This window comes from Miscanthus floridulus, unplaced genomic scaffold, assembly GCF_019320115.1.
Source record: "Miscanthus floridulus cultivar M001 unplaced genomic scaffold, ASM1932011v1 os_2472_1_2, whole genome shotgun sequence".
NCBI lineage: Eukaryota > Viridiplantae > Streptophyta > Magnoliopsida > Poales > Poaceae > Miscanthus > Miscanthus floridulus.
This window is the reverse complement of record NW_027098317.1, coordinates 16550-38087: the sequence shown is the minus strand read 5'-3', so window position 1 is coordinate 38087 and position 21538 is coordinate 16550. Positions and strand designations below refer to the sequence as shown.

At 45.7% G+C, this 21538-nt stretch overlaps 1 protein-coding gene across 2 annotated transcripts; it reads right to left on the bottom strand.

Moving 5' to 3' along the window:
• Positions 1–358: 358 nt before the first annotated feature.
• Positions 359–20606, bottom strand: LOC136534992 (mediator of RNA polymerase II transcription subunit 13-like). 2 transcript variants are annotated; one of them, XM_066527336.1, is made up of 23 exons: positions 20409–20606; positions 19973–20083; positions 19472–19545; positions 19216–19355; positions 19027–19113; positions 18838–18925; positions 18427–18510; positions 17818–17895; positions 17644–17723; positions 11141–11219; positions 10572–10880; positions 10419–10505; positions 9358–9589; positions 8080–8286; positions 6040–7350; positions 5677–5929; positions 5476–5560; positions 5298–5385; positions 4939–5017; positions 4230–4528; positions 1941–2988; positions 1484–1861; positions 359–1230 (listed from the first exon to the last, which is right to left on the bottom strand). In XM_066527336.1, the coding sequence occupies exons 2-23, from the start codon at positions 19994–19996 to the stop codon at positions 593–595; spliced, it is 5748 nt and encodes a 1915-aa protein (XP_066383433.1). In that variant the 5' UTR covers positions 19997–20083; positions 20409–20606; the 3' UTR covers positions 359–592. The 2 variants fall into 2 exon arrangements, with proteins under 2 accessions (XP_066383433.1, XP_066383434.1); XM_066527337.1 differs by having other exon boundaries at positions 5476–5562; positions 5682–5929.
• Between the last annotated feature and the right edge of the window lie 932 nt (positions 20607–21538).

Sequence of the window (21538 nt, the reverse complement as noted above, 5' to 3'; positions counted from 1 at the left end):
TATGTATTTCTACTTGTGTGGACACTTGAGTTTTCCAATTATATCAGACTCAGAATACGAGAGGTGTCAACATTATCAACTCAGAAGTTTTAGTCAAGTTAAATTCAGAAAAAGAAAAGGAAAAGGAAAAGGAAAACAAGTTCTAGTCACAGGATTACTCTCTTTACCCACCCCCAAAAAAAAAAAAAAAACTCACCACGTAAAGGTTCAAATTTTGTCCCACAATAAAGCCTTCATTGGTTTCTGCAGCTTCCAATATACAGCCAGCAGTGCAGGAGACAGAGAAACAACAGCACACCCTTAACAAGAGGTGAGCATTCCCGAAACCAATACCTCAATATACAAGGACATGACCAAAAAGAGAAAAGGTTACAGCGGTATTACATTTAATCAAGGGAGAGGTATCGACCTGTTCTGCACAGTTGATTACATCCTCGGCCCAACAAATCAGGGTTATTAAGTACTATCAATGCAAAATCAGGCTACAACGTGCCCTCACCTGCCTACCTACCTACACAGAGACACTTTGAATCTGAGCACCATCCAGCCCTAATTTTCCTGTTTAACAGCTACATAACAATTAGTCACCCCTCTAAGTTGTCTCTCCCTTCTCTGCTGGTTGAGATAGATACTTATCAGCGTAGTGTAGAAGCCGCCGCATCCTTAGGACCATGTCACAGTGGAAGGGCAGGGCAGTGCGCCTTTCTGTGTACACTGGGCTTACTGTCAACCAAGAAAGGGAGTGAAGCTCCGCGGCCACAGCTTCCAGCACATTATGCATCTCCATCTCACAGTCTCGAGTTGTTGTTTCCTGAGTGAAGTTCCTTGCCTGTTTGCTCATATTGCTGCCACCACCACCTCGGCTCATCTTTTCTTGAACAGTGGCAATGCTGCCTCCATAGTGATCAATGATGCTAACTGAGAGAACAGAGGGTTGTTCATCCTTGGTGAGCTGTGCAGAGTCCCTCCTTACAGGTGGGACGGCTTTGGAGATGACATAACCCATTGCTAAGGGAATTGCAGTCCCTTTGCTGTGCAATAGATGGGCAAGCGGTGGTGATTCTGATGTGAGGCATGTTGGGAGCTGTAATGTTGCAGGAGAAAGATATCTCATACTTGGTGAAGGAACTAGGAGATATGAGTGTGATGCTGGCATTGACCCAATGGACTTCACTGGAGTGAAACCTTCCAAGTAACTCGAAGGGCCACTGCTGCCTTGATTCCCTTCGCCTGTAAAAAGGGCCACAATTTGACAAGCTTCAATCTTTTACTATTGATTTCCTTGCAAACAAAGGGTTATGCTCATGTAGTGATAAACTGCTGTAGGTCGAAATGATTTTTAAGTGGTCAATAAGTAACAAGTAATTAATCTGTGTTGGAACAAAATGCATCACTGAATAGATATACACATCAAATGGGCATAAAGTGATACCTTCTGGAGTATTTTAATATATACGATGGTCTATATACAGGAGGTTCTTACCAGAAGCATGTCTGGTCAACAGGTCCGCTTGGCATGTGAGATGCAACGAATGATCTTGTGAAACTGCAACCAAACTGATGCTGCGAACTAGGTGCAGTGATCCCCTTGAAGTGTCCATTCCAGTTTGTTCCACAAGTATCTGCTTTTTGTTGCCAGATTGTCCAAGTGCACCTTTCATGAAGCTTGATTTTGAATGAGGGCTGTACAGAGGGTTTGGTGAGGAAGGCATGTTTCTATCTTGAATTAAGGCCATGTCTTGCTGCTGGAGTGTAGGACCGTTTGAACTAGGTGGAATACCCTCAGGTATGGATCGCCGTAACTGCACAGGCCACTTTTTGACTTCATTACCGCCAAAAGAGTATATTGCCTTTTGCCATTCTGCAGACAAAACATATTAGATAATCGCATTAGTCTCAAAACAAAAGGTATCTGAGTGCCTGATAAAATAAGTGAGTACCTTGAATTTCAAGTTCAAGGAAACCTCCAATACGTGTTATTATGACATCTCGTGGTCTCATATTGCTAGCCTCAGGTGAAGACGACATTATTTGACAACCTTGCTGTAGAATTTGGATGAAAAGACTTTGGAGAACTTTAGTGTCTTGGCGGCTACTAATACCACCAAAAGGAAATATTAAGCTGTCCAATAATTCTCCTCTAGCATCTGTCCAAATGCATACTAACCATCGCCAGTCCTCAGTCCAACCATAACAGCAATGAAGACTTGCTGCACTGTCACTCTCAGATACATCGAGTAGAGGGCTCACTCCACTATCCGAGTTACTTCCTGACATTGAGCCATAAACCCTGCTGCCACCTGTATCTGCTCCAGATTTTAACGGTTCCATTAAAGCATTAAGATCAGCAGACCCAGGGTCTGCTAGTATGAAAAGTGGCTCAAAGGCATATTTTCTATCATCCTGAGCACATAAATCTGGCATCTTACTTGGGTCCAGCAGTCCTCCAGAACGAGCAGGCTGCCATGAGTTATCCCATGTTGCCGACCTCATGGATGCATCAAAATCTGTTTCTCGAGAGAGAGTTGGCCCAGACATTCGAGGAACTAAACATTCTTTCCAAAGAGTAGGAGCAGGTGATGTAGCATGCATCATTGTGGACTGAGATCTACCCAAATAAGTTGGTGACTGAAACATGTCGCTTGTGGAGACAGCCCGTGGGATTCGTCGTGCCTTGTTGTACACTGTGAATGCTATGTCCTTCAAAACAGCAAGCTCCTTGCTTGGCTTATCAATTCTCAGTACAGTTTCAATAGTAACAATCTGCAAGACGAGCTTAGGTATACTGAACCCGGATAGCATAACGACATTTGATGCTGATGCTTCATCTGCAGAGGCACTGCTGTTTAGGGCTTTGGCAACCTGCGAATATAGCGACTTTCTTTCCCTTTCCGGGGATGAAATAACATACCCAAGAGCAACGGAACATTCTACTAACGTCTGCAGAATTGCACAAGGTTCTGGAAATGGGCAAACTACATAAATTACCTGCATGGATAAAGGGCTACTGGTGTTAAAAATAAGGTGAATAATTTACCATATTATGAATATCATTTGTATCCATTATGAGGGCTCTAGGCCAGAATATATACACAGGCAGGTTTGTGCAAATATATACAAAACCTACAGCTGAGAAATACAAAACATGAATATACTCGAACAAAATTATCATATAGTGACTACATAAATTATCATCCAAGTGGAATTCAATAATTTCCATGTGGATACTCTAGGTTCTTGGGTCATCCCAGGCCTTCCAAACAAGACCAGAATTGTATTTTTAGTCCACAATACTACCAGGTAAAAGATTTGATATCAAATCAACCAAAGACAAGGCAAGAATTAAATATCATGCGATGTTAAAAAGTTCCTGGCATTGAAAAGAAGTTCTGCAAAAAACAAAGACAGACAAAAATGTGAATAAATCAAAAGGTTGAATCATTTCCATTCCCAGGAAAACGTGATAATTAGGTTGAAATACATGTCATAAGGAATATGATGTGAGCCAGCTTTGCTACAAAGAATGCAAGCATGTTGAAGCAGCAAGCTTGGGCCCCTCCACATCCAGCATCTAGGTGCCATGGTTGGCAATTAGACAAGGGTAGTGAGGATAGACAAGAGAAATGAAGACAAGTTCCTGGATAGCAATTCTAAGGAGAGATCGATTTCTTTCTTGTCTGTTCCAATTAAGGGATCTATTAACAACACATGCATATTGTAATTGTATACTACATCAATGCCTTAAGAGGAAGTGGATATTTGAACTACGGATTTATCCATGATACCATGACAGGAGCCCTGGTTATGGTAGCATCATGAAAGAAGAAAAGTTCTGTTTGCACAGATGAAAGTAACAAAAAACTACAAGGTCAAAGAACAAATCATGCCACAAAACAAAAACCTCTGAGGATCATTATATCCTATAGAACAGATGAAATATATCTCATTAAAGAAACGCCTAGACTAAATATACTCACTTCTCGTTTGCAACAACTTTTTTTTTGAAAGGGGGGGGGGGGGGGTGTTGTTTGAAAAAAAAACAAAGGGAAAAGACACTGCAGAGTTGCAAAAGATTAAACAATCAAGGTAGATGGAATAGAAATAAAAAATGAACATAATTATGCAGAGTACCACTACAAAGCATTCCAATAGGAGAGAAGCAGCTATTTTATTGTTAAGTTATATGAATCAGATCAATGGCAAAGGAACAAAAAGGAAAAAGGCCTTACTGTGCAAGGTCCACTACTGCTCTCTTTCTGATTTGTAGAGATGTTTGAAGTCAGCTTTATATCCTTAAGTATCCTTGAAATAGATGTTACAAAGCTTTTCACACTCCAATGTTTTGAAAAAGCTTGAAGATACTCACTTGTTGAACTGATGGCACTTAAGTGGCCACAGCCAACCTTCTTCAACTGTTCAGGACACTCAACTAGAACAAGTCCTGAAGGCAAATATTTTCCAGGAGATAGTTCCATTTGTCCTCCATTGTTTTGTGGTGAATGAGTTCCCAGTTTGCAAACTTCATAAACTACAGGAACACAAAATTAATGATGGCAAATGCTATTAAAAAGTAAAAACACTTTGCATCATAATGAACTGGAACAGAGGTTTGGAGATTAAGAACTTGCTAATGTACATAAATCTGCTGGAGTGACAAAAGTATTTCTTGCCTACATCAATCATGTTGTAATGTTGTCAAAAAGGGAGGAATAAGTGAATCATGTTTATGGTGACATCTGGTTTATGTTAAAAATATAATGTTACGAGTGTCCTCTTTGAGTTTTAAGTACCAAAATTTCTGTCTAAAAAGCATATCTGCATGTATTATGAATTGGCAATTATTTAGGGATGGACTCAACACAGGGAGTAGCTTATGTCAGCAATATTATTCACGAGAAATAACTAAAGAAAATATGGAGCAAGAAAAACATGACTTACCTGTTCCAAGCTGCATGAAAAAATCAGCTGCAGCCGAAGTCAACATATCAATGTCAGGGCAAAGTGCATAGTAAGTAACCTAAAAGAGAGAACAGATAAGAAATCAATGAATCAAATATATTAATCTAGACTCACTAACTGTATATGAATACAATGTTATGCTGTTGTGCCATTTGCACTATGGTAGTATGGTGTCTTTGCTGTTACAAAAATATTCACAAATCTGGCTAAAAGCAGTGCTAAAAAGATAATTTCAAGTAGTTAGGCCCTATTTGGAGACGTCTTTGTTTCCCCAAAAGCAGCATGAAGGGAGAGGAGGGAGAGAAGGTAGTGACAGAACACTGCCAAACTAATCTTACAGGCTTCGGCAAGGCATAAGGTTCAAAAGGAGCTTTCTCCCACGTTTTAAGACTATTCACCGAGGCCTTTAACCAATCATCCTGGTAACTGCAGTTTTAATGCTTGCATCAGTAACTCATTTAGATACATATGCTTACGTAGGATAAAACAATTCATGGAAAAGAAAAGATACACTACCCGACTAGCATAGAAGGTGAAGGGAGGACAGCAATGGTTGGTCTGACACGGTGATATCCCTTTTGGTACTCTAGTTCTGAAATGCCTGCAGTGACACATAAAAATCCCCTGTGATACAAATCGTCGTCTCTTCCTCCCTTTGGCAATATTATTTTTGTAGCAAAATTATCAAGTTCAGAGTGCAGGTCACAGCAGGTATACCTCGGTTGCTACTGGTCGGCTGGGGTGGGCTCAATGAATCTCCACCAATGGACAGTGAACTTGATGGCTCCAGGATATCACCAGTGGAGTACTGAAAAGAGTATGCATCTCCAGTACCTGCAGACTCAGCTGCATTGCCTCGGCCCCTGCACCAATCAATTACTGATAACGGGCCATCCATGTTTGCAAAGGCAGTTTTAAGAGCTACTCTTATATCTGACTGCAACAAGCTAATCATGGATGACTCTGAAACCTGTACCCAAAGGGGACTGAACATGAATACTGGAATATATGGAGAAACAATGTACTACACAAGTATCAGTGATAATAAAAAAGAAAAAGGAAGCGAGCACAAGATTTTACCTCAGCAGAAAGTGGATCAACTAAATCAACACCAGCACAATCCTTTGAATGGCATGTTCCTAATAGGCCACCACAGCCAGCATGAACCATAGAAGGATCACAAGAAAATCCACGTCTCTTTTGCTCATCCAGGGAAAGCCAGAAAAAGGAACCATCCCCGTCATCCATATCAAGTGACATGTCAACAAATGAAGTAGATTGTTGAACAAGCAGAGCCATGGCACAGAGAAGATCTACAACAGGCTGTCTTTGTATAGACAGACTTGGGCTTGCACCAGCTAATGTGTTAGCAGACAAAGACTCAAGAGATTTTGGCCCTTTAGGCACAACAACAGGCCTCCAAACTCCCACATTGTCCATTAAGGATCTGTCAAACATTTCATGATCAACATCACTAGATAACCTTACAGTCATAATTTCTTTTTTTCTCATGTCATACTTGGGGGTGAGATCTGATTTGTTGCTGACATTTGTCTGCATAAAACTGGATGTTGCACTGTTAAACTCGGCAGACGCTTTGCTTCTCAGAGACAATAGTGTATGCCTAATTCTGCACATGGCAGCCTGGAACGTGATGCATTCAATTTCAGTTGCCAGAGCAGTCTTCATAGACAGCAGAAAATAGCCGGCATTGAACATGCTGTCACTCTTCTTTTGTGAAACAAGAGAAGAACTAAATGAAGTCACACCAGAAATAGGCGGTGACGTTTCTCCCTTAGAGGGATGTATGTCAGTACTCTTTAAGCTCTTGTCACTCTCTTTCTTCCCACCTTGGACAAGTGTGTATAAGTTTGATGAACCAACATCATGTAAATGATTACCAGATGTTAGTTTAGAAGGCTTATCTGGCTTGTCTCCTGTGGACTCAATTTGAGAGCTTTGTGCAACATCATATGAATAAACTCTTGAACTAAAACTAGAACTGCCTGGTTTCTTTGATCTGGGGAAGTATGGATTTGTAAACAATGGTGTTAGGGCCTCAGCAATAGAAATTTCAACAGCTGCATATTCTGGAGCAAATGTGAGCTTTGCTTCAGCTTTGGTGAGATAATCAAATCTTCCAGATGATAAAACTAACGAGTGGGACTGTGCAGGTGTTGCAGTATCTTTATGAGGTTCTTGAACTTTAGAAACAACATCCTGAGCAGGGGCCATAATTTGGTGGTCAAATGCATCCAAAGATGTGAAACCAACAGGAGAAAGTCTTTGTTCAGGGATATCCATTGCTGTTGATGGACTATCTGTGAATGTGACATCTCCACCATCTGAAGCAGGAATTACTAGAGCATGTGATTCAGCAGTACCTGGAGGCTATACGAAATGGAATTTTCAGTTACATGAATTAATACTACAGGTAAATCACAAAGATTCCATTCTAATTCTAAACAGCCATGTCATCATAGGGGGATTATTTCCCATCAAAGGTAGCATGCTAACTCCTTCAATAAAACTTATATGATGATAGTTTCCCCATCATCAAAGGTAGCATGCTAAATCTTTAAATAAACCCAAGGAGCAGATAACTTCAATAGACATTTCACAACAACTAGCTAAAGTATAGAAGTTAAAAGGGGGATGGGAATGCACATTGTAAGAAATTTCTTTCACCTTTTAGTGACATGACAACTAAATGTTTTTCAATCAATGAGTTCAAATTATGATAAACTCTAACAGAGGCCATTGGTTATAACCTAAACAATATAAAAAAGCAGTAGTGAAGTAGTTAGTTAAAATAGAGAACAAGGCACCAGTAGTAAATTTCTCTTGTAACATTAGTGTAGCAATACAGCAGTATTGAATGCAACTCAAAGAGTCAATACAGTTTATTACAGTTAGCATACTTGCGACTGATGACATATACAGGTCAATGTACTGGATTTGAAATGTCATATAGACTGTCATTCTATCATAGGCTCATAGCCATTTAAGTTGAGCTCAGCACTATCACAGAGCTCCTCATACTTAATTAAGTCACTATTTGAATGTTATAGTAATGGCTCCGAAGGTAAATAAAATACTACAAGGATATAGAATGCCTACCTCACCAAAGTCTAACTCCTCTTCTTGAAAGAAGTCACTAAAATCTCCAAACTCTGAGAGAAGTATATTGATGTCCATAACGACACCCTCATCATCCCAACCCCAAGAGCGTCCAACCTGACCATTCGCACCTTGTATGTTTTCACCAACATCTTTGCCAGTATGAGAAGAAACTTCTGTTACTTCAGAACGAGACCGCTTGGATACCTAATTACACAAAGCATAGCATCATGATTATACTGATGCCCCTACATTCATGTACAGAGTACCACAATATTGCTTATAAGGCCGGTGCCAAAAAAGAAATGGTTAACATCTCAACAAGATGTGATTGAATCACACAAACAGAACTCTGTGCACAGCGAGCTCCATTAAGGCAAGAAATTACAGACCACTCTGATGGTTTTAGCATTAAAGGAACAAACACATGGTCAAGGGCCACCATTTTATCTAAGCAGAGGTCCAGGCAGATTTATATTTGCGCACAGATTATAGTCACACAAAATATTAATGTGCAGGAATCTGGCCTAGTTCAGTCAGAATGTGGGTGTACACCATCATCAACCAAGGTGGTCATGGCTCTTTCTCAAAAGAAATATATGTGAGAAGTGAAATATGTACAACCGTGTATAACCACTCCATTTATGATTTATCTATTACCAACCAGCTTTGTGTTCCATTTTTAACTGCAACCAAAATATAGTACTTAAAAGTATCATATATTTTTAAATCAAAATTATGAATATATTAAGTACTCCCTCCATTCCAAATTGTAAGTTGCTCTGGCTTTTCTAAATACATAGCTTTTACTATGTATCTAGGTGCATAGCAAAAGCTATGTATCTAGAAAAGCTAGAACGACTCAAAATTTGGAATGGAGGGAGCAGGTCACATCATTTTCACATTTCTTTATCTCTTTGAGGATGACTAATTTTTTTTTTCAATGATATAAATTGCTCCCCACAAATAAAAATAAGAATATAGTCACTCATACTTAATTATTTATTACTACAAGTGTTATGCATTTACAAGAAGAGAGCTGATGGTATATTAAGCCAGTCTGTCCTCTCTTTTGCATTTGTACTTCATTCAGGATGGTTGGTAAAAAATTGAAACTCGATATTCACATGGATAATCTTCCATATATCACAAGTATATCACACAATCTCAATAACTTGTCGAGAGAAAAGAACACCATTTTGCGTTTTAAATACAGGGAAAAAAAGGTCAACTCAGTATACTGAAATATGTGAGTAAAGAAGGAATAGATTACAGTACCGTCTTACTACCGATATTATCATTGTTGGATGGCATATCAGACTGACGACCGAACACAGAGTCAGCATCAGCTACAAGATCACCTTCAGTAGCAACTGCACGCTCACTTCCATCAGAAGTGCTACTCACACTACTAATACTGCTGGCCATGCTGTTGCACTTGTTTTTTTCCCTTCTTAGTCTTAGATAATTAGAATTGACTCCAAGTCCACAAGAAGATCCAAGGAAAGAGCTGTTAACAGAGGACACCAATTAAAGTAGGAGAAATTATGGACACGACAGAGGTTATAACCAGCACATATAATAAAAAACAACGGAAACGTCATATTGAACAGTTTACTACTATTTCTTGTGTACGATCAAACACAATTGAGTTTTACATGGTAGAAATAAATTCGTTTTTTTTTCCAGGAATTTTAGTGTGTATGAACCATGGTCCGTCAGCAAAAAGCATATACAGTTCTGAGGAGCTCTCAGATGTACTTGGTAATACTCTAAAAATCTAAATGTAATAACAAGTTCACACCCTGCTGATGGTTCTAGCTCTTGGGAGACTGAGGCCAAGATGGTGATTCACACAGACACAGATCATGTTCTAGCCACCAACTCAAGTTCCAGGAAATGAACAGGAAAGTATGGCGTTCAGTTGCCCATCCGTAGTTTAGATTATCAGCAGCACAAAACAGAAGACAGTTAGAAAGAGAGGGTAAAGGTTAGCAAAGGATCATGGGTTGGGAGAATAGAAGTGCTCGAGATCAAAATGCAAGTGTTTTGATTTGTCTTCTAAACAAAAACACCTGTGATTAACTCTTTCAAACAGTGGTTTGAGAGAATACTAATCAAGTCAAACACAAAGTAGCTTAAAGAGGATTTGGAATACGTACAACCAATGATTAGGGGGCAACAAGTGCAAAATTTTCTTTGTAAGTGCTGATTTTCATGGAGCTCCTCAATTTATAGACAACATTGTGAGTCGACAAACATGTTTACAACGAATAATCAATTCTCACTTTAGCATCATTGATAGAGCATGCCAAAGAAACAAATAACTTGAGACTGACCTGTTCTGAAAGTAAGAAGACGGAGAAAAATTCCAGAACGGCCATGCCTCCCACGATGAACTTCCCAGCGAGCCCTGTAAACACATTCTGCAAAGAACAAAATATAAGCCATGTCCACTACAATCATTGCAAGAAAAAGAGTAAGATTAGTACCTTTTGCTCGAAAAACGAACAAATGCTTGATGGACCATAGGTACCAAAACAGCCTCAGGTGGGTAAATAAATGTCCTCTCAAGAACTGGAAGGCTATCAGGTGCTTCTATCTTACGCAGTCCATCAGTACCAACCTGAGCATCCTTCGCTGGATCCAATTCTCTTTTTATCTGAATATGCTCGGACTCAGAAACTCTGTCAGCTGAAGCAGCTGGAAAGCCAAGTGCAACTTCAACATAGCAACTTTGGCCTCTCAGCTGGCATACAGTAGGTTGACTAAAACCTGGTAAATTAGGTGCCGATGATTTGCTGCAATTGTTAAAGGAACTTAACGTGAGACGACACTGTCAAAGTGAACAATCTGTTCATATGGACATCTTTAAAAAATAACTGAATACACAATAATTTCATAAAAACATCTAATGAAACTAATACAAGTGCTTGCTTGTAGATTACATTGCGACCATCTCATCAGTGGGGATTAATGCTTTTTCTTTAGAGAATATTTGCATACATAGATACAGAATACTAGCTTAACGTAATAATAAATTTCACTTCATTTGAAATACCTTGAATATACTTGTCTTACAAGATCACTTGGACAGCAACCGACAAGCCTACCCAGCATCCCACTAGGAGCAACAACAACTGCAACATTCAATGTAAGTCATGAAATAAACACAAAGCACAACTTATATAAGTGGTGGAAACAACAGAGAAAAGTGAAATTACATATTAATCAAATAAGTCGAGCTCAGAAAATTTAGTAAAAATCAGTAAAATCTTCTTTATTCTTGAGTGTTGGAGTATGAGAGCATGAGTATATTAGGCCCATGAGGCCCATGTATGACTAATATATATTGCTACCCTTCTAGGGTTAGCCTAAGGAATAGATTCTCACAACTCTAGCATGGTATCAGACTAGGTTTTCTTCTCCCCAACCAGCCGCCAGGCGCCGCCGGCCGGCCTCTTGCCGCCGCCATGGCTGGCCGCCCTCCCCCTCCCTCCCCCACCTACTTCCAGGCCTTCCCCTCCCTTCCCTACCCCTCCTCCTGGGCCCAGCGCGCGGGCGCGGCGGCCCGGCCGCCGCCGCCGCCGGCGGCCTCCTTGCCGCAGGCGCGGATGGCCCGGGCGCCGCTGCGGGCGCAGGCGCAGGGAGCCCCGGGCGCGGGCGCGGGCGCAGGCGGCCCCGCCGCCGCGGCGCGGCGCGGCAGCCTGGCCACCGGCTCGCTGCAGGGGGCGGGCAGCGAGCGCAGGCAGCCCCGCCGCTGCCGCTGCGGGCGCGGGGGAGAACCTGGAGCCTTTCTTCTTTCCCGCTCTCCTCCTCTGCCTGCCCCCCTGCCCCTCTCCAGACGGCAGGGGCCAACTCCGCTCTCTCGCCGCCGCCCTCGTGGCTGCTCGGGCTGCTGCTGCGGACAGCCAGGCCCGGGTGCGGGCGGCCGCCCTCGCTTGGGAGCGCGAGCGCGACGCGGCTGAGCCCTGGCCCGCCAGATCGCTGAGGCGAGCAGCTCCTCGTCCTCCCTACCTCCTACGACACCGCGGCCACCTCCTCAGGCTCGACGGGTCACCGCGCGTCTCACACCACGGTCATCTGGCACGACCCGGCCGACCCGCACGTGGCTCAGCTCCACTACCAGGCCGGGGGTGTCCAGAACATCCGACTCCTCGTCCCGGTCATCCTCGAGCCTGAGTCAGCCCTCTTACGCCCGCTGGAGGGACCTGGTCCTCCTCACCCTCCGCCGCTACGCCCTCGACGACCACGTCCTAGTCGACGCCTCGGTCGCGGCCCAGAACCCATCGTGGCTGCGCCTTGACAGCGTCGTCCTCTCCTGGATCCTCGGGACAATCTCCTTGGACCTCCACGACCTCGTCCGCAACTCTGCTGACGCTCGCCGGGCCTGGCTTGCACTCGAGGGCCAGTTTCTGGGCAATGCAGAAGCCCGGGCCCTGCGTCTCGATGCGAGCTTCCGCACCTTCGTTCAGGGTGACCTCTACGTTGGCGAGTTCTGCCGGCGCATGAAGAGCATGGCGGACTCCCTCGGCGACCTTGGCTGGCCCGTGGAGGACCGCATTCTGGTCCTCAACGTCCTCCGCGGGCTCAGTGACCGCTACGCCCACCTCCGGACGTGGATCACCCGGCAGAGGCCCTTTCCCTCCTTCCTGCAGGTCCGTGACGACCTTGTCATGGAGGAGCTCACTCAGGGCGTCCAGCCAGGGTCCACCTCCGTGCCAGGGTCCTCGTCTTCCTCGACTGCCCTGGCTGCTACTCCTCCGGCGCGTTCGTTCGCTCCACCGCCGTCGTCGCTTCTTGGTTCTCCTCCCCCCGGGCCGAGCGGGGGTGGGGGGGGCCGTGGCGGCCGCCGTCGCCGCGGAGGGGGACGTGGGGGCCGCGGGAGCCACCAGTCGCCCGCGACTCCACGGGGTGCACCCTGGCCCTCTTTCCACAACCCGTGGTCGGGGCGCATCTCCATGTGGCCCTTCCCGGCTCCAGGCGGAGAGCCTCGCCCACCAGCGGCCTTGCTCACTGGAGCTCCTCCGGGGCTTCACTTCCCGTCTGCGTGGGCTCCACCTCCCGGCGCATCTTCGTGGGTGACACCTCCTGACACCTCGCCCGGGCCTGTCGGTTGGAACCCGGCGGCCTTGGCCAGATCCTTCAGCACCATGGCCCTGACACCGCCTGCCGGTCCAGACTGGATCGCCGACTCGGGTGCCACTTACCACACTACTCCAGACCCTGGTATACTCCCCTCTATTTACCCTCCTTCTTCCTCTCATCCTTCGTCCATCATGGTCGCGAATGGTTCGTGTCTTCCAGTTACGTCCGTGGGTGCCGCCGGCACTCATGGTTCCTTTCGTCTTCCTGACATTCTTGTTGCACCCTCTATGGTTCACAACCTTCTTTCTATTCGTCGTTTTACAGCTGACAATTCCTGTTCTGTTGAATTTGACTCTTCTGGTCTTACTGTAAAGGATTTGGCTTCCCGGCGTCCTCTTCTCCGATGTGACAGCACGGGACCCCTTTGCACCCTTCGGTTTCCGGCGTCTGCTTTCTCTTCGTCGCCGTCTACTTTGTCAGCTGCCTTCGCCGCCACTCCTTCCTCCACCACTTGGCACCGTCGCCTCAGCCATCTTGGACGTGATGCTCTGACGCAGCTTAGTCGCAGTTCCGACATTGGTTGTACTCGGGCTCACGATGAGCACTTGTGTCATGCGTGCCAGCTGGGCCGTCATGTTCGTCTCCCTTTTTGTTCTTCTTCACATACTACGCATGTGTTTGATCTTGTACACTGCGACCTATGGACATCTCCTGTCATCAGCATTTCTGGGTATAAATACTATCTTGTGGTGGTTGACGATTTCTCGCATTATTCGTGGACTTTCCCTTTGCGTGCAAAGTCGGATACCTTCACCACTCTTCTCCACTTTTTCGCCTGGGTGTCTACTCAGTTCGGCCTTACCATCAAGGCCGTCCAGTGTGACAATGGCCGTGAGTTCGATAACGGCACCTCCCGTGCCTTCTTCCTCTCTCAAGGTGTCCAGCTGCGCATGTCTTGCCCGTATACCTCCTCCCAGAACGGCAAGGCCGAGCGCATGATTCGCACCACGAACGACACCATGCGCACCCTTCTGCTCCAGGCGTCGCTTCCTGCTCGCTTCTGGGCAGAGAGTCTGCACACCTCCACCTATCTCCTTAACCGCCTACCTTCCGCTGCCTGCCCGGCTCCCACACCACACCACGCTCTCTTCGGTACCCCTCCTCGGTATGACCACCTTCGTGTCTTCGGGTGTGCATGTTACCCTAACACCACTGCCACCGCTCCCCACAAGCTGGCTCCCCGTTCAGCTCTGTGTGTCTTCCTTGGGTACTCCCCGGATCACAAGGGGTACCGGTGCTTTGACCTCACATCCCGTCGGGTCCTCATCTCTCGCCATGTGGTGTTTGATGAGTCTGTCTTCCCCTTCTCCACCACCACCACACCACCTCCCACCCCCGATCCTGACACCTTCTCTCTGTTTCCCACTGACACGGTGGTCCAGCCACTTTTACCGCTGTCTCCTGCAGGTGCTGCTTCCCCGTGCCCCTCGCCGGGCCCGTGCCCCCGCTCGCCGCCCACCAGTGACGCCCCTGGCCCTGCGCCCTGCACGGGTCTGGAGGCGTCGCCCTCCGGAGCTGCCCCTGCCCCTACGTCCGCCGCGAGTCCGGGGACGCCGCCTGTCGCACCTCCTGCGCGTTTCGCCCAGCCGGTGCACGTCTACCAGCGCCGTGTGCAGGCGGCACCGCTGCCTCCGGCATCACCGGGGGCCCCCTCTCCACTGGTGACGCCTACACCACCGGTGGCCCCTTCTCCGCCGACGACCCCTACACCGCCGCCGCCGCCTCAAGCTGCCCGTGTCGTGTCGCCGGTGTACCACCCGCCACTCCTTCACCGACACCCGCGGCATGTTCACCCTATGGTGACGCGACACGCGGCTGGTACCCTGCGGCCCCGGGCTCTCGCGACGATGCCCGACGACCCGCAGATCTCTCCTGTACCCTCTTCCGTTCGCGACGCCTTGTCGGACCCTCATTGGCGCCGCGCGATGGAAGAGGAGTACGCGGCTCTCCTCGTCAACCAGACATGGGATCTGGTGCCCCGTCCACCCGGATCCAACGTCGTCACTGGCAAGTGGATCTGGACACACAAGCGGCGGGCTGATGGTACCCTTGAGAGGTACAAGGCTCGCTGGGTTCTCCGGGGTTTCACTCAGCGCCCTGGAGTCGATTATGATGAGACTTTCAGTCCCGTGGTGAAGCCGGCCACCGTACGCACAGTGCTCTCCCTGGCTCTCAGTCGCTCTTGGCCCGTGCATCAGCTGGACGTCAAGAATGCTTTTCTCCACGGGACTCTCACCGAGACAGTCTACTGCAGCCAGCCAGCGGGGTTTGTTGACTCTTCTCGTCCGGACATGGTCTGCCGGCTCAACAAGTCTCTCTACGGCCTCAAGCAGGCCCCCCGGGCGTGGTACTCTCGGTTTGCTGCTTTCCTGCTGACCCTGGGGTTTGTGGAGGCCAAGTCAGATACGTCCCTGTTTATCTATCATCATGGAGCTGAGACTGCCTATCTGCTGCTCTACGTTGATGATATTGTCCTCACAGCCTCCAGTCCGTCCTTACTCAGCCGTGTCATCGCCTCTCTTCAGCAGGAGTTTGCTATGAAGGATCTTGGTGTGCTCCACCACTTCCTCGGGGTCACTGTTGAGCCTCGCCCCACCGGCCTTCTCCTTCACCAGCGGCAGTACACTCTTGATATCCTCGACCGTGCTGGGATGACTAACTGCAAGCCCTGCTCTACTCCAGTTGACACACAGGGCAAGCTGTCAGAGGCCGTGGGAACCACCGTGGCAGACCCCACTGCTTACCGGAGTCTTGCAGGTGCCCTTCAGTACCTCACCTTCACCAGGCCAGACATCACCTATGCAGTGCAGCAGATATGCCTTCACATGCATGATCCCCGAGAGCCTCACCTCACTGCGCTCAAGCGCCTCCTCCGCTACCTCCGCGGCACTGTCGACTACGGCTTACTCCTTCAGCGGTCTTCCTCCACCGAGCTCGTCGTCTACACTGACGCCGACTGGGCCGGGTGTCCGGACACTCGGCGCTCTACCTCCGGCTACGCTGTCTTTCTGGGTGGCAACCTGGTGTCCTGGTCGTCCAAGCGCCAGCCGGTGGTCTCCCGATCCAGTGCCGAGGCGGAGTACCGAGCTGTCGCTAACGGCGTGGCTGAGGCCTCCTGGCTCCGACAGCTCCTTAACGAGCTCCACAGCCCTCTCTCCCGGAGCACGCTGGTCTACTGCGACAACGTCAGTGCGGTATACCTCTCCACCAACCCCGTGCAGCACCAACGGACCAAGCATGTGGAGATCGACCTACACTTTGTCCGTGATCGGGTTGCCATCGGCGATGTTCGGGTCCTCCACGTCCCGACCACCTCCCAGTTTGCCGACATCTTCACCAAGGGCCTCCCGTCATCGACCTTCACCGAGTTTCGCTCCAGCCTCAACATCATTGGTGGCTAGTTGCGTCTGTGGGGGGGCTCGTGTGTGTGCTTCTTTTCATGTCCAGTCTGTAACTCCGCTGCGCCGGTAGTTCAGACTGCGGGGGGGTGTTGGAGTATGAGAGCATGAGTATATTAGGCCCATGAGGCCCATGTATGACTAATATATATTGCTACCCTTCTAGGGTTAGCCTAAGGAATAGATTCTCACAACTCTGTCATTGAGAAATGAGAAGTATTTTAGAAGTCTTACTTCAAGAAACGAGTCCAAAGATCATTCTGTCATACTACTCAAGATCACTCTGTCATACTAGTCAAAATCACTCTGTCATACTAGTCCTGTTTAAAGAAATCAATACTTCCAATAAAGCTAATTTTTTTATCTCAATGGTACGAACATGAAAGAGACATCCTTGTAAGTTGAGCGGTGAAGAACTAACTAATTACTATCCTCATACTTTTTCTTTGTTGTGTAGCTCGGCAAAAGTGTACTTTTTTGTTTATTGTTATAGGATTTCGAGAAGCGATATACCTGCAGACCCTACCCTATTGAGTGTTTGCTACATTTTTCAATGCCCAATTCCTTTGTTCATTGGTCACTGAAGCCTGAAGGTGGTTGACGAGGCAAGTTAATTTAACACGGTAGCTTTAAAGACATGCTATAGGTTTATCTTAATATCTGTGCACAAAACTACAAACACTAGAATATCGGGAGTACTTCTAAGATATAACATGTCACTGTTTCTAATTGTAAAGGAGACAAAAACTAAAAAACACATTTTGGAATTTTTGGAATTCTATAATTTCGATGACTCACCATTCATCATGAAGCATTTTTACGAATTGGGTTTTGGGCAATACCGTTTTGGATGGTTCAAGTGTTCCCTATGACCCTATCGTAAACGAAATTCAACACTTTTTCCACTTAATCCTCAAACATATAAATCAGCCAAAAAAAGATAAAGGAAGTCTTTGAAAGCACTGCAATGGTACAAAAGAAGCAAGACACGAAACATTGTCGAGGGATGGAACAGTACCTGGAAGACCTTCACCAATGGAGGGAGGAGAATGAGTGAGAACTTTCTCTATGTCATCACTACAAAGGTTCCGAACATACCTTGTAGAATATTATTTAAAGTAAGGTCATCAGTACATATATACACTGAAGAAGATCAGCAATATATCAGGCATTCATAGCATTGAGTACTTACCTAGCAGATATTACAACGTGAACAAATATTGCTTCCTCGGTGGCAGCAAAGACAAACTCAACTGTAGGCTGTGCTCTCCTAAAACAATGATAATGAGAATAAAGAAATCAGGAAAGGTAGAGTCCCTTAACTACCAGCTGTGGCAATATGCTCCTATACAAGATAAGGTAACCAAACAATCTCTTCAGTTCAGAGCATCTACACACCCGCATATCATATAATAAAGGTTAACAAAATGGCACGAAAATCATTGCCAAAACCTACGGTGAAAGGAAAAACAGCAGACTATAAAGTTATATATGGTTACAGTGCAGTTTGATGATCCAATTAGGACTGTTCAAACAAAATAGTGTATCAGTATATAAGCAGAAGCCTATCTAAACACAAGACTACAAGAGTAGGATCCATTACATATTTCATGTCTCGCATAGTATATCGTATATATTTAAGTGCAAGACTTGTGCTGTCATTTGTGATAAAGTGTGCCAACATATCCTCCAAACCCTAGCAAACCAAGCATGGAACTTTAACTGACAGCTTATCATGCACTGATAAGTGGAAAAAGAACGGAATAAGCAAATAAAAGTGTAGGAACCTTTGTTAACCAACCTAAAGCTGTTTTGATTTCTTGTAGGGGGGTTATATTTTGTAAAAACATCACCAAACCTTGCATACGAAAGCCCTTTTAGTGATCTGCACCAAAAAAAAACAGGGATATTCATGTCCAACCAGCAAAAATATCGATGGTTTCTTACTGCAACAAAAGGGGCGTACCCAGTGCAGAGAGCTCCCGCTCTGTGCGGGGTCTGGGGAAGGGTGTCAGTGGCAAGCCTTACCCTCGCCTGTGCAATGCGAGGAGACCGCGACTCAAACCCGGGACCTTCCGGTCATAGGCGGTAAGACTCTACCGCTTGCACCAGGCCCGCCCTTCTAAAGAATTTCTTACTGCAACAATTATTAAACCAGCAAAAATATCGATGGTTTCTTACTGCAACAATTATTAAAAAAATACAAGAATACCTTTCTAAAGAATTTCTTAAAGCCTGAGACAGTGCAGCTGCTACCTCTTCTGAGTTGCCTGGGGCTACCCATAAACCATTTGAAGCAACTACAGAGCAAAATAATAAGCAGTAGGAAGATGCAAATACATAAGCACTGGAACATTGGATTAAGACATCATAATAAAAAGAAATATCAGCCAGAATCAACCTCTTAATTTGTTTACAGCAGGTTGGGCGTTTTCAGATACCGATGAGTGGCAGCCAGGAAGAAACAACCAGAGCTTGATCTTCTCATCTGTAAGCATAGCAAAGTCATGTGGTATGCATCATCCAAGACCAAACTTAAGGTGAAAGAAAAATAGATAGACATTTAGAAGCCAATACATATGATCATTACCAGGGTTATGCTCTCCTTGAGATGGATCCCATGGACCAACAAAGGAATTAGTCCAAGTACTTAGGAAACCTTCACTTTGTAAGTGAAGATATGCCAAAAGCACAATGGTATTAAGAGCATCTTTCTGCTCAGCCTTTGAACTGAAATAAGAACGTGTGGTACACAAAACAAGCAAATGAGTCCAAACATAAATAACGAATGCCCAAAGACAACTAAGATAAAGCACAAAAGGCCATCAAAGGAGCATATACAGCACCTCTTCTCAGACGCTGCACTTGCATCGGGTTCGATAGGAAGAAACTGAAACCACGAAACTGTTTGGAGCTCCCCCTGTTAGGGCAAAACATACCATAAGAATAAGAAAAGAAGTATGTCAGTCATGGTATGAAAGCATGGGTAGTCAAATTTGCGGAATGATCCAAACAAAATATGAGTTGCAACTTCTGGGTTTGACAATGTAAAATGTGTTGGCCTGAGTTGTAAAATGCTCTGCTCACAGATTCATGGCATTTCTTGCTCTTCGAGGTCTCAAGATGCATCTTTAGAGATAGAAATGCATTATGTTGCTCAAAAGTATTTTTTGAAAAGAAAATCAACTTAAAATGACTGACAACCAGATGATGTGAATCACTTAGCAAGAAGCTACAATTAAATAAAAAAACTGGAAAGCAAGCATATTCCAGGATGGAACAAATTGCCACGTTTTGGTGCTGCACAAATGGAACTGCATCAGATAGTGGAGTAAGGTCTGGCTTACTATTTTGAAAATGTTGGTCCACATAGTTATTGCAGAGCCAATGGCACAGCTCTATAAAATCACCACAGAGCCAGCCTGGACATAACAAGATGATGAAACCCAAAACATGTCCTGCCACAAGTGATGTAAAAAGCTCTAAAGTCAATCGTATATGCAGATCCAAAAAGAATGAAATAAACGCAAGAAAAAATGGGATAGTTCGCACTGCCTCCGTTCAAAATTGTAAGTCGTTTTTTACTCAAACTCGTCTAACTTTGACCAAGTTCAAAGGAAAATAGATTATAACATCTATAATATCAAATGAATCCACTATAGCAATATATTTAATGAGTATGTAATGAACAGGGACGGATCCTCAAATAGCTAAATAGCTTTAGGTTAGGGTTTCGGTGCTCAGCTTCGCACAGCATGAAGGGAAGAGAAGGGGTGGGAGTACCTGGTGGGAGCTCGTCGCCGGCTAAAAGACCAACGAAAGCTTCAGCACCTGGCTTACGGCGGCGGCGGCCCACCTGTCGCCGGAGAGCGAGAGGGGGGCGCACGAGGGAGACAGACAGACCGCACGCGGAGGAACGCAGCGGGTGAGCGGACACGGAAGGGGGTGCAGCGACGGTCGGCCCAGCGAGAGCGCACCCGCACGGCCGCTCGGGGCTCGGGCCTTCTTCTGGGCCCTTTTTTCACACTTTCTTTAGAAATTTCTTTTTTATTATTATTATTCCATTTTTAATTTCACGATCTAGTCCCGTGTTGGTTTTAGATAATAGAAAGAATATTTTTTATGAGTATATGGTACATTATAAATAAGTAAATGAAACTTTTTAGATTTTGTTAAGGTTTTTTATTGAAGCTATAAGCCATTTCCACAAGAACATATAACCATTTCACAAACCAAGAATATTTTTTCGTGTAAAGATAAAACAATTTTTTTCCTAAAATACAAACAATTTTCTCTTTGTGATAATTTTCCAAGTGAGCGTGAAATATTTTTACGCTAAACATGGAACAATGGTTCTCGTGAACCAGGAACACTGCTATCCTCAATAAAAATGATATGAACTCATTGAAAAAATCGTACTTGAACGAGAACTAATAAAGAGTACTTGCACTCCAATATCTTGTTGAAAGATTGAGTCTTCCCAGCACTCTCTTTGCATTACACAATTTACTTTCTAAGGATTTTTATGTTGCAGCAGGGCTTAAACGAACACCTCTACTATCTTTTTATCGAATCCAAATTTAAAGTCTTTAAACGTCGTGGCCTGGACGCGCCCTCGCCCTGGCCACGTCGGTTTAAAATATTGTGGGCCGCCTGATCCTCTATCCGGTGGTTGGTTGCTGTTCCGTACGCGGAGTGGCCTTGCCGTGCGGTCGCTGGTTTCACCGTACGCGCGGCAGTGCTTGCGTATTGGTCGGTCGTAGAGGCTGAATGGCGGGCCCAACTTTTGGGGGGGGGGGGCGCATGCGGAGGTGGTTCATCGGCGTGGGGCGGCCGTGGGTGGGTGGCGCGCCTGTTTCGGCCTATCGACGGGCTGCCACGCTCGACGGCCTGGCAGGCTGACGGCGCAGGCC

Bases quoted from the DNA above. Each gene is read 5' to 3' on its own strand.
- LOC136534992 (XM_066527336.1), bottom strand. From the start codon at position 19,996: ATGTGGACCAACATTTTCAAAATA. The intron at 17,724-17,817 runs GTAAGTACTCAA...ATATTCTACAAG, and splicing joins CACGTTGTAATATCTGCTAG to GTATGTTCGGAACCTTTGTA. The intron at 8,287-9,357 runs GTACTGTAATCT...TTGTGTAATTAG, and splicing joins ATAATATCGGTAGTAAGACG to GTATCCAAGCGGTCTCGTTC.